This window comes from Malus sylvestris, chromosome 1 (assembly GCF_916048215.2).
Source record: "Malus sylvestris chromosome 1, drMalSylv7.2, whole genome shotgun sequence".
Classification (NCBI taxonomy): Eukaryota; Viridiplantae; Streptophyta; class Magnoliopsida; order Rosales; family Rosaceae; genus Malus; species Malus sylvestris.
The window spans coordinates 27,699,169-27,716,996 of record NC_062260.1 but is presented as its reverse complement, the minus strand read 5'-3'; the positions used below and the strand labels follow the sequence as shown (position 1 = coordinate 27,716,996).

At 34.6% G+C, this 17,828-nt stretch overlaps 1 protein-coding gene across 1 annotated transcript; it reads right to left on the bottom strand.

Moving 5' to 3' along the window:
- Window positions 1–4,792: 4,792 nt before the first annotated feature.
- LOC126616456 (scarecrow-like protein 8) lies at window positions 4,793–7,217 on the bottom strand. Its single transcript, XM_050284516.1, has one exon. It carries the CDS (start codon window positions 6,943–6,945, stop codon window positions 5,002–5,004), a length of 1,944 nt encoding a protein of 647 aa, XP_050140473.1. The 5' UTR covers window positions 6,946–7,217; the 3' UTR covers window positions 4,793–5,001.
- Window positions 7,218–17,828: the final 10,611 nt, after the last annotated feature.

Here is a 17,828-nt window from a genome sequence, read left to right as displayed (position 1 = left end):
GGAAATACATACGACACGTTTCTGTTCGAGCTCCTTCCTCCTCCTGTGGTCACAAGTGCTAATTCCAACATGGCTAGCTTCTTTCCCTGCAAACGAGTAAGGTATAAACTGCAGCATTCGAATTTAAACTTTTAGGTCCAAGTCCAAGGTGGGATGCGAGAGGATGCACTATTGAATTTGTAGTTAGGGTCCAAGTCCAAGGCGTTAGTGTTAGGTCGATTGGGCCTTGTTTCTAACTCATCCAACCGAAGCCCCTTAGAAAACTTGGCAGCTTCTGTTTGACAAAGGTTGAAGTCCAATATAATATGGATGTTAAGTACTATTATTTTGAGAATCATTTTGATTGGATGGAAACTCGATTATTTGATGATATGATGAGAGTCATAGGACTAAAACTTTTCTGTAATAAGTCTTTGAGTTAGTTTTTGGGGTAACGTCAATGTTTAAAATATAGATATCTGTAGAAATATCGATATACAAATTTGTGGAAATATCGATCAATATATCAATATCGATTGTCTTCAATGGAAATTATAGAAATTTGTTTAAAATCGTGGAAATTTAAAATGAAATTTTGGAGAATATCATATGTCAATTTATTGATAATTAACCAATATGTTGGAACTATCAACCAAATATATTTATTTTAGTTGAAATTTAAGAATTTTTCTGATATGGGATGAAGTTTAAGACTTCAACCCCCTTCCTATGACTTTTTCTAATTTTTTTCAATATTTCCATAAAAAATATCAATGATATTGAGAAGTTTCAAACATTGGGTGATCTATCTTTAACAACAACAACAATAAAGCCTTATCCCACTAAATGAGGTCATTCTATGAAATCCTTAAATGTCAATGTATTCAATTTTATGCATAATCTTCCGTTAGATCTAAGTACTCAAAATTTTTTCTTAGAGTTTATTTCCACATCTTCCTCAATCCCTTTAGCTCTTAAGCCTTTATCTATTTATCTCGTCTTCCTCTGCCCCTTGTGTAAGAAAAAAGGTTGAAGTCCAATAATTGCCTGAAAAGTATGTTTTGTGGAAAAGAATTTATATTTTTAATATTTTTGCCAAACAAAAAAGATATTTTGACTTCAAGGGGAGCTGCCACCACTGCTGCTGCTGCTGGTGGGTTCCGTTTTTGCAATGAGATAGCAGTGAATAGGGTTTTAATTCAACCTCACTTTTGGGTGACACAACAAGTGAGTGATAATTCAACCCATCAAATCCGGCACTTCTCATATCATTATTACCTTTTTATTTTCTTCCTTACCTCAATTTAAAATTGTACTTTAACGAAAAAGATTTAGTATTATTTATTTTAACAAAAAATCATATTTTTATATTAAAAAATCAATCATAGTACTATTTACTTTATCTTTTATTTTGTCTTTATCGTTAAAACTCAAAATTTTCATATCATTTTCATTAATTTTCCTCATTTAAAATGGTAATTCAATGCTTCCCTCCCACACCTATATTTATTTCTTTATGAATGCTATTAATTTTCTTCTTCTTTTTTCTACTTTTACCCATACAATACAATACCAGATATACTTTCATCTTACTTTCTTGGGTTTCATTCTTATCTTGCAGTGTTGTACATTATTTGAATTCTTTACTTTCTTGGTTAAATTTGAAATCTTTAGGCAATCCGACTGTCATCGAATAAATTAACGAGCTATGTTGCTTACTTGAATGTTGAAATTTTAATAATGTTAATCAAATGGTTAAACGATTTGTGAGAATATAAAGATAAAAGAATTTCACACCGGTGAAAGGAGAAATCTTACAAAGGCTTATAAGAGGTTGAGTTATTCTCCAAATTATCAATTGGTTTTATAGTAGAACTTCAACTTTTTCATAGTATCAGAGCAGGTTGTCCATGTGAGAAGCCTAACAGCCACACGTGCTCCACTTCACTTGGTTTGTGTTGTCCTCATGTTAGGCTTGAAAATGAGTCACACGTGAGGTGGTGGTGTGTGAGGATGTAAAGGTAAAAGAGTCTTACATCGGTGAAAGGGGAAACCTTAGAAAGGCTTATAAGAAATTAAGTTACTCTCCAAATTGTCAATTTTTATAGTGAAATCTCAACTTTTTTCACAATTATTAATGTTTTTTTTTTTTTTTACAAAGTTGGCTAAAGAGTGACCTATATATTACACAATTCCGCAATCAAGCAACATTACAAGATAAAAATCTTCGAGTGATAAAGTTGCCGACGTTCCGAAATTAATTAGGATAAAATGAGTAATTCTCTGTAGCAGCATCAGCATCATCTAGCAAGTAGCCAGCAACTCATGCACTCTCCGTATACGACATCGCCAACCTTATCAATTCCTCCTCCTTTCTATAAATGTGTATTTAATTATCAGCATCCCATAATTATGATATTAGCTTTAAATGGATTGCCAACAACTAAAAAACAAGTGTGTATAGTGAGCACCTTGTGTGAAAAAGACACTTGTTTTGGATATTTTTTCTCATGCGTTGTTAACACGACCTGATATACTAAGTGTTATAATATAATTGGTTGAATTTTTTTTCAAGTTTTCAATCAATTATACTATTACACTTTATGTATCAATTCGTATTCTTTACATTGAAAAATATCTCATTGTTTTGAGGCAGAAATATATTGGCAAGTTGCAACAAAATTCTTCAAATACGAATGACCTGATATACTAAGTGTCATAATATAATTGGTTGAACTTTTTTTCAAGTTTTCAATCAATTATACTATTACACTTTGTGTATCAGTTCGTATTCTTTACATTGAAAAATATCTCATTGTTTTGGGGCAGAAATGTATTGGCAAGTTGCAACAAAATTCTTCAAATACGAAGTAAAAATAAATTAAAGAACAAGTTTGAGAAAGGGAATGATGAAATATGACATGACAATAAAAAAAGGTGACGTGGTACTACCCAATCGGCACGAGAGACATATTATTTACTGAATCCATAAACATTTAAAAACACATCCACATTGGCAGTTTTAGAATTCGAATATTAGGAATTCTAGCGTTAAAGTTCTGAGTTTTTTTTAATGAAAACTGAGCATGAAACACAAAATATTTTCAATTTATTCGCTGAGGCATTTCATCGAATACTTGATGAGTATCAACATTTGAAGAATTCTTGAAAGAATTTCACATGTATATTTTTCAAATTCCAAGTGATCCTGAAACTACCTTGGTTCCGATATACTTCCGCCAATAGAATCAATGGCAATGAGCTCCACCCATGCATACAGAGGGTACTTCGCTGCTGAAAATTTTAGCAGGAGGTCCTGCTTACAGCCAAACCCAAGTGAACATGTGTCCAAGTTTTGATTACCTCTTGCTGAAATTTCAGCAGCCAAGTCTTATTCCATGCATACGCACACAAACGAGATACATTTAATCGCACAAATCACATCTTAATTAATTTTAAAGAAAAACTAATGAAAATGGGCTTGAAACCTTTGAGTTTTAACGATAAGGACAAAATAAAGAGTAAAATGAATAGTATAAGGATTGATTTTTTATGTAAAAATGTGATTTTTCGTTAAAGTGAATAGTACCGGAGTTTTTCGATAAAATTCCCTAATTTTAATTTGACATAACCGTTGGAACCCATTCTTTATTTAAGGTATTTATTAAAACAATATATCACAAAAGTGATATTTTTATTTTCTTTAATAACAATAGAAATCATGTGATATTAAAAATCAATTAAACCATTTCCTATTGGACTATAAATAATATAAATCATACATGATCTCCGTTTCATGCCATCTTCTAATTTAATACCAAAAGATCCTCAAATCCTCCCCAACCAATTCACGAGCGACATATTTTTTACCAATATATATATAGAGGCTCGTTTGGAAGTGTTTTTAAAATGACTGAAAGTGTTTTTAGATGAATGTTTTTTTGTTTCAAAGACATTTGAAGTGTTTTATGCAAAAAAAAATCAGTTAAGTGTTTTTCCGTGATTTACTTGCATTTTAAATAATGATTGGTTCAAAAAATATTTTCATCAAAAACGTTTTCAACCACTTTAAAAGTACATCCAAACAAACTCTTCAACAAATCAAGAATAAATGTTTGATGAATAACCATTCACATAGCTCCAATAGATTTTTATGGTATGAACAAAACACACGTAACATTGTTTACAACGTAAGCAATTGCATAGCAAAATCTTAGATTACAAGGTGAATAACGCACGTCAAGAACTTCCTTGCCATACCACATTTGTGCTCTCCTAGTTTCCAATAGGAAACCGACACGTCCGTGAACAAATAACTAGGTTTTCCTAAAGCACACAATATCCAATAAAAAAACAAAAGGAAAAATACATAGGTGGAGCCATCGCATCCATGGTTGGTAGTTGGTAGCAAAGCAAGGCCAGACTCATTCCTCAATAACTCAAACGCCTTACGTTTTGAGTTTCTTTTTTGAGATTCATAATTAGTTTGGAATACCATTACCTTAAGTACAATATACCAAATACCAGAATTCGAAACTCGCACATGCCCAAAACCAAAAACTCGAAACCAAACGAGAACCATAAATGTACCATCACATGTGGCTCAATGATTGTAAACGAATTTCAGGCTCGTATTCTACACGACAGATCCTAAGTTCGATTCTTAATACTGATAAATCACACAACAATGGTAAAAAAAGTCTGAAATGTTTATGTGAGAATAAGCTGCCGGGAGACCACAACTTATTCTTTTTTTTACGGAAAAAGAAAAAGAAAAAAAAAACCAGTATCACAAATGCTGTGGGCACAAGAATTTTCATGGAATCCAAACACTACTCAAATTTTTATTTGATTTTCGTTTTGGTGGGGCCTTTTTCTCCTTTTGGCAGCATTTTTCCCCTTTCCATTTTCTCAGGAAAGCCTACATAATAATCAGAAAATAAAGTATTTTTTATAACAATTAGCCAGAAATTAAAATTAAATAAAAACAAAAATAAAAAAATAAAAGAAAAATGAGTGAAGTTAACGCCAAGCGGATGCGACGGTGAGAGTGCGGCTTATCCAACCAAAGCAAACCCCTCCATTCTCTTCTTTAACCGTGAACCCCGAGTTGACTCGGTTTCCCGACACCAGTCGATTTTTCAACGACTCGGTCACGTTTGGGCCCATGGGCCTCAACTCGAACCCCGCCATCCCCATGCGGGCCCGCCACTTCCCAAACACTTCACACCTTTCCACGCGATCCCTCCCTTCGCAAGCAACCGAGTTCGCTACCTTCCGACTCAGCGCCTCCTCCGCCTTGACTCGCTCCGGGTTCTCCCTCGGCACCGTCGCCTCGATCGACTCCAGCAGGGCCCCGTAGTACGCGCAGCACTCGTTTACGCGCGCCATGAAGGGCGCGGTGTTGGTGTTGAGCTCCTGCTCCACCAGCGTCACCACACGCGGCGCCAGTCCCTTCACGCGCCGCAGGAGCTCGTCGCGGGGGTTGTCCGTGGACACGCTCTCGTCCGGCATGCTATACAGTTTGAAAGCCAAATTTACGGCGATCGGCTCGTCCGGTTCGCAACCCAGCGATTCCCGGTTCAGGTCGCCGATTTTCTGGCTCGCTACGTTGAATTCCAGACGGACCCCGAGTCGCTGGGCGGCTTGACTCAGTTTCTGATGGACCATTCTCAGCCTCTCCTCCCCACCATTATCCGCGACCGTGGTGATCTTCACGACAGCGGGCCTGCCATTCTGACGCGCGACGAGCGCGTGGAAAAGATGCACGTACTGACCACCCTGCCCTATGTCGAAGTCAATCACATGAACCTTACTGGTCGCTGATTGGTCCGTCATGGTCGCTTCTAGGATTGCGAGGTTAGCGGCCGTAAATCCGAGTCTGAAACACGGAGATAACTCGTAAAGCGACTGAGTCGACCCGGTATGCTCCTGCCTAAAAAGCTCCGCTATCGGTGGCGGGTTATCAATCGGGTTGACCCGAGACTTCAAAGCTAAACCCATGAACTCCAGAAGCCTTTGTTCTGAACTGGGTCTAGGATTCGCGACCTGGGTCGGAGTCATCCGGGTGAGGATCTCCACCGCGGCCTCGGATTTCCCATCAGAAATAGCCGTCGCGGCTTCCATGAGTGACTGCTTGGAACACGTGGAGGTAGCAGGAGAGGCCACAGAGGACGAGGAAGACGACGACGAAGTAGGCGACGGCGAAATGGGCTTCTGGTTCTGACTCGGAGCCGCCGTACCCATCAGATTCTGTATCGTCTCGGACCACTCGCTGTTGGTTTTAGTAATGACAGAAACAGCGTCGCCTTCGTCGTCCTCGTCGTTATCGTCGAGAAGCTGTTTCTCCAACTCTTGCAGCCTGTTGCTAAACATCTTCTCGGAGTCCACACCTCGGGTCTGAACCGGGTTGTTCTGAACCGGATTGTTGGGAACCAGATTGTTAACATACGACATCGCCGGTGGTGCTGGCTGGTTAATGGGCTGAGGGCGGGGCTGCTGAAGCATAGGCAACCCGAATCGCTGATGAGGCAAAATCGAGGTGGACGAAAACAAAGACTCGGAGCCTGAAATTGATGACCCAGATGAGAAGTCTATCGGAGATAACGGCGAAATCGGAGAGGAGTGCTGGAAAGTTCTTGGCTTTAGGGAACGTAGATAGAGATTTTGGCTCGGATTCTGGTGGAGGTTGTAGTGGTTCTGCTGCTGGGCTTGGAACTCCGCCAGCGTCCGCTTTCCAATGAGACCGGCTGCTGGGTTTTGGGTTTGGGGTTGGAATTGTGTTTGGCGAGCGATCTGAGATGCTGTGGGGTCGAGGAACAGGCCGGGGAGCTGGGATCGGTGGTAGGGATTGTTCTGAGATGGGTTGTGGCCGTTCATGGCTGCGGCGATGGAGATGGATCGGCCGTTTGGGTAGAAGTCAGGAACGCCGCTGCCTCTTCCGTCGTTGTAACCGCCCGATTGCATTTTTGTTTCCTGTCTGGGTTTCTGAGAGCGAGGAAGGGAAAAAGGCTAAAAGTGGTGGGTTTTGAAGAAACGCATGGAAGGAGAAGAAGAGACAGTTTCGGTTTCTCTCTCTCTCTCTTCTCTCTTCTCTCTCTCTATCGCCTTGAATTCATTTGTAATTGCGATGAAATTGATTACAACTCGGGCAGATTCCAACTCCAGAGAGAGAAAGTGAGAGGAGAGAGAAAGTGCGTTGCTTTTCGTCCTGGTTTTTGGTTTGTTATTTGTCTCCTTTTCGTTTTTAAATCTGAACTTCCGAAATGCGTCCACGCGAGTATGTACGCCATCCAATTCCGGCCGTTGGATTTCTTTTGGGGCTCGATCTGTGACGATGGACGGTTTTCATTACGCGTAGATATACTCTTCCACGCGCACCTCATACTTTCCGTTTTGAATTTACAATCAGAGGACCCGCACGAGATTGAAGGGAGCGTGGATGCACGTGCCAAAAACTCTGAATTGCTTTCTTTGAGTTTTTAAAATTTGGCCTTGACTTTTCACTTTTTGGCTTTTAGTATATTTATTTTTTTAAATTGAAAATTAAATGGCTACCAAACAATATTTTAGTTTTCAAAAATATGAAAATTAAAAACTAAATAGTTAATAAACGATCCCTAAACTTACACTTATTTCTACTCGAACACACTATATTTTATTATGTTCTTATTGTCATTTATTTTATTTTATATGTAGTTCCTCTATTTCCTCCAAGAACTTGTCATCCATAGTCGATTTCTACCTAATTTCCCTCTTGGCTATTGTAAATGACTAATTTCTCAGATGTCGACATGTTTACTCATATTCTAACCAAATTTTCATTCCATAAAGTCATATTATTGTCATTAAAATTATTTGTTTGTCATCCTTCTTTAATGTTATTTTATACTTTTATACTTGGTCTTTATTGAAATTTAACTCTTTTTTAACGAAAAATACATAAAATTATGAGTAGATATTACCACATTTGAGGAAAAAAAAGTTTATTAATGATTAGAATAATTTGATCAAAATAGTAGTTAAATGGTAATCATAACAGTTCTTGACAACGATAAATCACAAGATGATGATGAGGATGATGAAATTCCTCTATATTTTTTTCAATCCTAAAAATGTAAATTATCGTTGCAAAGTCACAAATTGGTCCTTCGATTAATGAAAAATGGACAAAATATTCCAAATTGTAAAGGGGGAATTTGAGGAGCGTGCCCTCACAGTCTGCCTGGCGAGGTGGGGGTTGTGTATTTCGATTGAGTGAATAAGATGATCTTTATTCGGCAGTGATCATTTGACACGACAGTTACGAAGTATTCCAAAAGGCCTTCGACCGGAGCCCCGAAATGCAAATCCAGAACACCACGGAAGCGACCCCCCCAACCACGTGTGGCGAATGGCGTTGAGCTGTGAGGCTGCGTTAAGTGACCGCCCCCGTCACTGGAGAATTCACGCTGTGCTAGTTCGCAGATTCGAAATTCTGCTTGCTGGTTTGTCGTGACGGACGATTCCCGGTTGACTCTTGGCGGGTTTACGGACACGCGTCGGTTTCTGTAGCAGGGGTTTACGTATGAATGTGGTGATTTAACCTGAATTTTGTCTACGTCGCCAACCCCCAACCATTAGAATTTTTTGTCTCTGACATTATTAGACTTTTTTAATTAATAAAAACAGAACGATATATTGCCAACAGAGGGAAAATCCTCGCCGGATACTCTTTACGAGGATTCCGAAAATCCTTAAATTATATTTGTTCATCGTATATCATATGATCACAAATCATTTTAAATTTTGTATTTAAAATTGAATATAAACAATACCTGATGAAAACTTGTCACATAATGCACGATAAACAGATGTGATTGGATAATCCCTGATATCCTCAAAAAGAGAATCCAACTAACATCATCTCTTGCTAAAAAATACGGCTGCTCCAACTCTTTTAAGCTTGAACATAAAGTCACAAGGGGTTGTGTAACTGACAAAGTAGATGATTAAGAGCTGGTTTGATCTTTGCATTTGAAGTTTTGAGTTCGATTCTTCTTCTCCTATCGCTTATATCTAAATGCTTCGGCATGTCAATTATATGGCTACAATACTTGAATGAGATGAATAATAATTTTAAATAGTAATAGTCAGTTAAGGTATGAAGAATGCAGTTAGCATTAAGAGTGCAATTTGAGTTCGTTCAACCTGAATTTGTGCATTTTACCCAAAAAAAAAAAACTGAATTTGTGCATGTTCAATCTGATTTCAAACCTGATTGATTGGGTGAGTTAAAATGAAGTAAAAAAGGGCCCAAATCCAACCCGATCTCAACCCGATTAATTATTGGGTTGATGTTTTACCAACCCATGTCAACCCAGACTTAACCCGATTTCTAACTCGAATTGTTCATGCACATATTACGTGTCCCACTTCATAATAAATAAGCTAGATACAAGTTTAAGAGGGCTATGCTTGAAATTCATTGTTTGATCTTCATTTGAAGATGAATGATTGTGACGTGTAAATTTGAATTTTAAATAATTTTGACATTACTAGGTTCAAAATTTGAGATTTATCTTACAAAATAATGCTTTACAAGATTGAACTTAATAAAATTGGGCAAATCCGAATCCAACAAGAGTAAGTCCAAACCCAATTTAAATATGTACCTGAACCCAACTCAAACCGAATTAGTAATGTTGAGTTACGATTGGGTTGACCAACCCGCCCAAAGTGTACCCCTAGTAAGTATTCAAGACTTATTTTAACATCTTAATGCATAATTGACATTAAATTTTATGGATTTTCCTGCTCCAAATCGCTAAAACATTAAAAATTTAGTAATTTGGTTGTTACATTATAATTGTCACACAACTTGTTACCTGATGAAATGATGGTTTATGTTTATATAAATTTTCCGAATAGATTATAGTGTGTTAAAGAAATGAGGTTTCATGACCCACCATCATGGATGGGTTTGGCCAAGTTCTTGTAGTTACAACTTTATGATGGTGAACCGAACCTAGAATAATTTGGTTTATATATTAGGTACATTAATATACATTGCATGTGTGTGGCCACTCATAACATTCAACTTATGTTCAAATTAAGCGCATAGAAATGTTGTACGTGTAATTAATATTTTTGGGGAGTTACAAACAAATAAATAACCTGTTTGATAAGTCCTAAACTTATGTATTGCTCTTTGAACTTAAAATTAAACTATTTTAGAAAATCGTTTAAAAGTGTTTTTAAAATGGCTGAAAGAGTTTCCGACGAAAATCTTTTTAGAACAAATCTTTAGTAAAAATTCAAGTGAATCATGAAAAAGCATAAAAATTCAACTGTTTTCTACGTAAACATATATGTTAGCCACTTCTTTCCGACCCACGGTATTTGGGTTTTTACTCTCAAATGCAAGTGAATAAGTAGAATATAAAGCTCATGTCAAAATATTTTCTTATTCGTTTTCTGGAACGAGTCATTTCATACATTTTTCTCATTTTTTCTGAGATAATATATCTCGCTTGTTGAATGAGATATCATTTTACCTAATTGATGTGAGAATCAACTCATAGTTCATCATTACATCATCCAAAATTTTCTTTCATAATCCAACTTGTTTTGGGTAACACAAGCATATATTACTCAATTATTTATATGGGACCCCAAAAATGGATATTTGCTTGGGAACAAAATTATAAAGTGAGACATGGTAGATTGGTGATTATTAATGTTATCCCTTCCAATTCTACTATATACACTCTTTGAAGAGGAGGTTTAACTTGAAATATGCCATATTTAAGAATATATATATCTATGTATTATATATATAGGGAATATGATCCTCTCCGGTAGTGGCGGATGCATTGAGGGGCAGGAGGGTTAGATGACCCTCCGATTTTCGATGAATGTCCATAGATACCTTGGGTGCTGACCCTCCGAACTTCGGTAAATGTCCATATGTCTTTCCAAATGACTTTAGGCCTACTAAGGCTCGATGAAATAGCGATATACATGCGATTTATGGTAAAAAAAAATTGCGCGCTGCACACGCTATTCTTACTAATCCTCCTAATATTATTTCCTGAATCCACCACTGCTCTCCGAATCCAATCCATTTGGATCCTCGGGATCTCACTCGCCCAAATGAATTCTTCCCCCAATACTAGGTAATTCCTTTGCTATTTTCTCTCACAGTGGGTTTCGATTCAATGTTTGTTGTGGATTTCATTTAATTTGTGAGTTCTTTTGCAGTAAAAAATGGCACAATTTCAAAACAACGAGTTGAAGTACGGCGTCAACGACTACTACGATGTTGCCAACTTCGAAGACATTAACGCTTTTGCCGATAACCAGCTCCGAAGAAGCCACAACACCGACTTGGATTTTAACGAAGAAGGATCCGGAAGATGTGAATGGATGTGATATATATATAAAAAGGTCGTACCCAGTGCACAGGGCTCCCGCTTTACGTAGGGTATGGGAGAGGTGAATGTCGGCTAGCCTTACCCCAATTTATGGAGAGACTGCTCTCAAGTCTCGAACTCGAGACCTACCGCTCATGGGCGAAGGCACTTGCCATCGCACCAAGTGCGACCTCTTGGATGTGATATATATATATGCTACTAAATTGCAAATCTAATATCTTTAACATGAAGATTGCTATATTCATTTCATGCTTTCCTAAACCCACCCACTCTTTCGCAAAATATAAAATATTAAAAAAATTTAAATTTAAAATAAAAAACAAATGAAGCATTATATTCTCAAAGGATATGTCTTTGGACAAGGACATCATGCAGTGTTTTACAATATAAGCTTATCGCGACACTGCTTCAATTTTGCGGTCATGATTTAGATTTATCAATTAGGTTCAGAGTTTAGTTGTTTTGAGATGCATGTATTTGGATACATATTATGCAAAATTTTCCAATGTCCATTTTTAATTGTTTGAGTATATTTGTCCCTGTTCGTTTTTGCCTTTTTTTTGTTGTTTATCTATCATGTCTTCGTGTCTTATAAACATCGTTCATTAATGTATTATCAATTTTTTTTAATAAATATCGTTCATTTGAGATGAGCTTGTAACTCAGTTAGTTAGAGCATTTACTTTAATAGCCGAAGTCTAATACGATTATAATTCTAAATTCAATTCATTCTCTTTAACATCATTTAAATATCATATATGCTAAAAAGTTATTCAATTTTGAGATTTTTTTAGTCATTTATATGCATAAAACAAATAGACTGTTTATCATGAGGATGTTATTTGTTATCAAAACTGTTCACAGGTTTAACACATATGGATGACTAAACGATCTCCCAAATGAATATTTGTTTGTATATATGATCTTTAGGTGATGATAAAGATAATGAACGGTTATGAAAAAATGAAGAATAAAAATTAGTAATAATTTCCATCATATTGTCTAGACATATTGATTGCATAACTGACAAAGTGGATTTTAGTGAATAAAGAGGAAGGAGACGTTCACCATAAATTTGTTGGTACCCAATTTTAATATACGTCCATCGAAGCATCAGTGGTTGCAGCATACTCAAGGTCTCACTGCATATAGTAAAATCCTACCACAATAACTATTTATGACTATATAAATAAAAATTAAAAATATTCCAATTTAATTAGTGACTGTTGTCGAAATTACTGAGAGAAAATATCTAAACTTGAATGCAGAATGAAAAACATATTTGCTCCAACGAATATAATTGCATTTTTTCTTCAATAGTCCAGATTACTTAGTAGTTAGTAGTACGAAAAAATGAACGATGAATGATTAAATTAAAAAAGAAAAAAAAATATTATGTTTGCTTACTTGTTAATCAAATACATATAAAACCAAATTACCTAGTAATCTGGAGTACTGAAGACTCCACTAAGCCTAAACTTGATGAACTCATTTATTTTAAAGATAAATCAATTGACACATACAACTTTAATTTCTACCTAACTTCGTACCAATATGGTATAAAATACTTCTCCTATTACCTCACATAGGATGCTGATAAATTATCAATAAGGTCCACATTTTGTTTTTCTTTTCTTACATTTGTTTTACAATAATGTTAAAGTCTTCAATTATTCCCCCCCCCACCCAAAAAGGAGAATGAAAAACAAAAAAACCAACAAAAATAACGCTTTATCTCATTAAGTGAGAGTCGGCTATATGAATCATATATCGTCATTGCGCTCGGTTTTGTGTCAAACATTTCGTTAGCTCTAGGTACTCTATATCTTTCCTTAAGAGTCTCTTTCCATGTATTTTCTTTTATCCATTTTGCTCTGAGTCTCGATCTCATAATCAGAAGATAAAAAAACAAAGAGAAAAAAGAAAGTCAGAAAAGAATCCCTATCTAAACTTGTTCATTTGGCTTAAATACAAAGCTAATTAAATTTAAATTTTGAGTATCTTTTCATTAAAAAAATAATCATACAATTTGATCCGAATTTTAATTAATATTTTGCTAGATTCCTGTTTTCGTCTGGTCATGTTTAATTCAATTTCTTAATTAGAACGAAAAGTATTTGACCACTAATTAATCCCAGTCACTACGCCACCACCCTTTCAAGTTTCAACCTCTAATCACCAACTATCTTGTACACAACGAAAATTACAAAACTGATCCCTCATGCTTGGAAGGGGTAAGATGTTGGTCAACTATGCTTTTTCATGGTGGACTTTTAGTGACCATCCTATGTTGAGTAATTCTTGTACAAGAGCTTTTGAGATTATGAATCTCACATCAAGAAAAAAATGGGATTTTGCACCTGCTTATAAGTAATTAAGTTACTTTTTATATTGTTGGTTAATTATTTTATAATGAAATCTAATTTTTCTTTTCAATGAATTTCATTGATATTTTTTGCAAATATAATAATAATTACACATGTCATTAATTGAAAAATGGAAGTTTTAGAACATAACTACATTGTTAGCCATTTTAGTTTCGACTATGTCACACAAACTCATGAAGTAGCAACCATCTCTTGTTTTAGTCGTATCTTGTTTTTTTTTGTGTGTGTTAGAAGAGTCTGAAGTTCGGATTTCTCTTCCCATTAATTTTTTGCACCAAAATCATGTAAATATGGAAGATTTTTTATTAGGGAAATAACATTGTCATCTAATCTTATTAACCCACATGTAATATGGGGAAAAGAGAAAGTCGAAATGCCACAGTATATTCGCATGTTATAACAAGAGTAAATTATTGGGACTAGAGGAGGCTTTCTGTTGTAGTGCAAATTGGTAATTAGAGATCTTTCTCATATAAAGAGACTCGTGACTGTAATGCTGAAAAAAACTTTGTAAAATATTTACCATACTATTGTGAAATGTCCTCTTTGTGTTTTTAATTAATTTGGATAGTGTGCAATTGATGCAATGTGAAAATTTTGACTAGTTATACTTGTACGACCAACTACTTAATGTTTCAAAGGAGGGTTTCGTGTGGAGCAAAATGCATGAGAATTTGGTGAGCAACTAAAGAATCTATGCTACAAAAACCAAATGCCTCTAGAACTCGACACGTGTCAAGCACACAACATGTGTGCCACTCGTCCCTTGCCTCACTCAACCTCCTTGTACCATGTGTATTCTCGAATCTAATTTGGATCCAGCCTCTCTGCCCTTCCACTATCCATACTTCCATTTTTTTTTATTTTTTGCGATCACGGTTAAGTCATGTTAACATTTTATATTGATTTTTTTATAGAGATAATAAGACAAAAAGTAATAGTATAAAATGTTGAAATGGCTTAACTGTGGCCATATAAATAAGAGAGAATGAGAGTGTATAGGAAATGGGAGGGCAGAGAAGCCAGATCCATCTAATTTTGTGACCAAGAAGCACTTTCTAAATAAAGTCAGTTTTTGCTTCCTCCCTAACACAAACTAATCGTTATCCTTCCTCTAAAATCATGATATGTGTCATTTTAATTAACCATAGTTATCATACAAATATAAGAACCGGATCGTGGCACCACTTTTTTGACACAATTTTGTGCAGATTTTTTGTAGGGCTTATTTTGTAGAGATTATATTCACACATCCCAAATTACTTTTCCCATACTTTATAAATTTTTTAATATTTTCTACACACCACCAAACTTGATAGAAAAATATTAAAAAATTAAAAGAATGTGAAAGACGTAATTTGGGATGTGTGAATATAGTCTCCCTATTTTGTAATGTATTTTACCGATTCGAACTGTTTATCTTTTGAGTATTCTTTCAAAGATCATGTATACAAAAAATTATCTAAATCTAAAATCATATGATCATTGAATTAAGAGTTTATGATTTTTTTGTAAAACTGTATTCATGCTTTCACCATAGCAAAAAACTGTAAGAATGTATAAACGCCTTGATTAACCATGATTAATTAAAAAGACACGTGACATGATTTTTAATGGAGAATAACGGTCAAATTGGTTAGGAGGTTGAGAAAAACGAACTCTTCAAAGTATCCAAATAGGATGTGATATTCACACACCCCATTTTACTTTTTACATATTTTTTTAATTTTCGGTGGTCAGATCAAATGAATTGAATAAGATCTAAATAACATAAATTATCAAGAAGTGTGTGAAAAATAAAATAAAATGTATGGATAGCACACCCCTATCTAAATTTACCAAATTCCTTTGCAACTTCGTTTCTTTCCAGTGCACCCACCACCTCCACCTACAACAATAATTAATTATAATTCGAGGTCAAAACCGTAATCGTACACTCGACTACTTTATTAGGGAAAGCTGTCTATTTAGGAGTTGGTAGAGCTAACAGAGAAGGAATCACTCATAATTCGTGGCAATATAATTTTAAGTAGAAAAGGTTTTCTCTCATTTCGTATTAGTGACTCTGGACGCCACATAGCGGCAAATGAAGTTTACTGTGACATGTGACATTTCGTACTAATAGTAGAAGTGTTAAATTAAAAAATTCTTATATTGTAATTGTATGAGTAGTATTGGGCACTACAAAATTACATTCGTGTCATATAAATTAGCATTCACGATAACACAAGGTATTTTAGGGCTCATTTGGATATATTTTAAAAGGAAAACTAATGAAAATGGCTTGAAAACTTTAAGTTTTAATGATAAGGACAAAATAAAGGGTAAAGTGAATAGTACAAGGATTGACTTTTTAGTGTAAAAATGTGGTTTTTCGTTAAAGTGAACAGTACCGGGTGCTTTTCGTTAAAGTTCCCTATTTTAAATGATTGAAAGCATTTTAAAAAAAAATATGAGTTCCAAAAGCACTTAAAGCGCTTCATGCAAGAAGTATCAGTTATGTGTTTATGTCGGAAGCACTTCAAAATTTTTTTCCATAATTCACTTGCATTTTTACTAGCGATTAGTTTCAAAAACATTTTCAGCTAATTTAAAAGCAGTTTCAAATGAGCCATTAATTATTTTAAGGCTTATTATATTAGCACCCCACAAATTGTTGAATAAACCCTACATACTTAATACACCTCACATTTACTTTTTCAATTAAAAATTATATTAATACAGCCCACTTCCTTCCCCATAATACCCTCACACCCTACATTCTTAATATACACCTTACATTTTCTATACACATCCCACATTTTTTATACACCCCACATTTCTCAAATCTTATAACAATCATTTTTAATTTTGCCAAATGATTTCAAACCATCTAAACTTTAGTTTGCCGAATGATTTCAAATTGAATGATTTGAAAAAATGTTTAGGTTCATTTGAATGTTTTTCAATAACAATAATAATGATTTCAAAGCTTTTGAAACACTAATTTCGTGTTCCATTCGTAAAAAATAATTTTTCTTAATCAACATGTTTGTAGTTTCATTGCTTAGAGTTTTATTCAACAATGGAGGGTGTGAGGGGTTTTGATAATTGAAGGAGATAAATAATACGTTAAAAGTTAATTTTATTATTATTTTTTAAACCTAATAAGGTCAAAATTGTCATTGCCTAGTAGAGTAAATAAGTCATTCATGTTAAATTTTAATGTGACGTATATTCAACATTTTGTGGGGTGCTAATATAAAAAGCCTTATTTTAAATGCAGGCCCGTATTTGGCTTGAGAGTTTGAAATTTTTTTTTAATATTAGACGGTTTTATTAAAACACCATAAAATAATAGCATAAAAGATGACTAAACAAAGTCAATTTAAAATCCAAATTAAATATCCATAGCATTTTGTTAAAAAATAATAATAATAATAATAAAACTGAAAATTTAACTTTCCCCCTCCAAATTCATTTTTTCTAGCCTCTAGCCCATCATATAATATTTATTCGAATAAAACCCAATGATTAGGATTCAACTAAGCAACTTACCAAATTAAGTTTATGTGTCTGTTTTTATATTTTTTGGATCCCTAATACACCTCATCTAAGCTAGTATGGAAAGTTCTTGTAGTTTTGTTTTAATTGATCATGTGCATTGAATTTGGCAAAGTCTTGTAGCCATGAAGTGTGGTTCTAGATGAAGGAATTAATTTGGAATTTTTTTTAATTTTGACAATAAATTACAATTTGAATATACTTAATTTAGTGTTTATTTTCAACAATATCTATTGTTTAATTACATTAAAATAATTTACCTACTATGAAAATTAATTTTATGAAAACAATATCTATTGTTTAATTTTATACCTACAATATAATTACATGAAAATAGTTTACTTACTATGAAAATTAACTTTTTGAAAACAATATCTATTGTTTAATTTTATAAAAATAATTTATCTACTGTATAATTACATGAAAATTAATGTGCCTACTTTTTAAATTTGTAACAAAATTAATTTACCTACTTCTTTTTATGGTACTAGTATACATAAATGTA

Bases quoted from the DNA above. Each gene is read 5' to 3' on its own strand.
- LOC126616456 (XM_050284516.1), bottom strand. From the start codon at position 6,945: ATGCAATCGGGCGGTTACAACGACGGAAGAGGCAGCGGCGTTCCTGAC.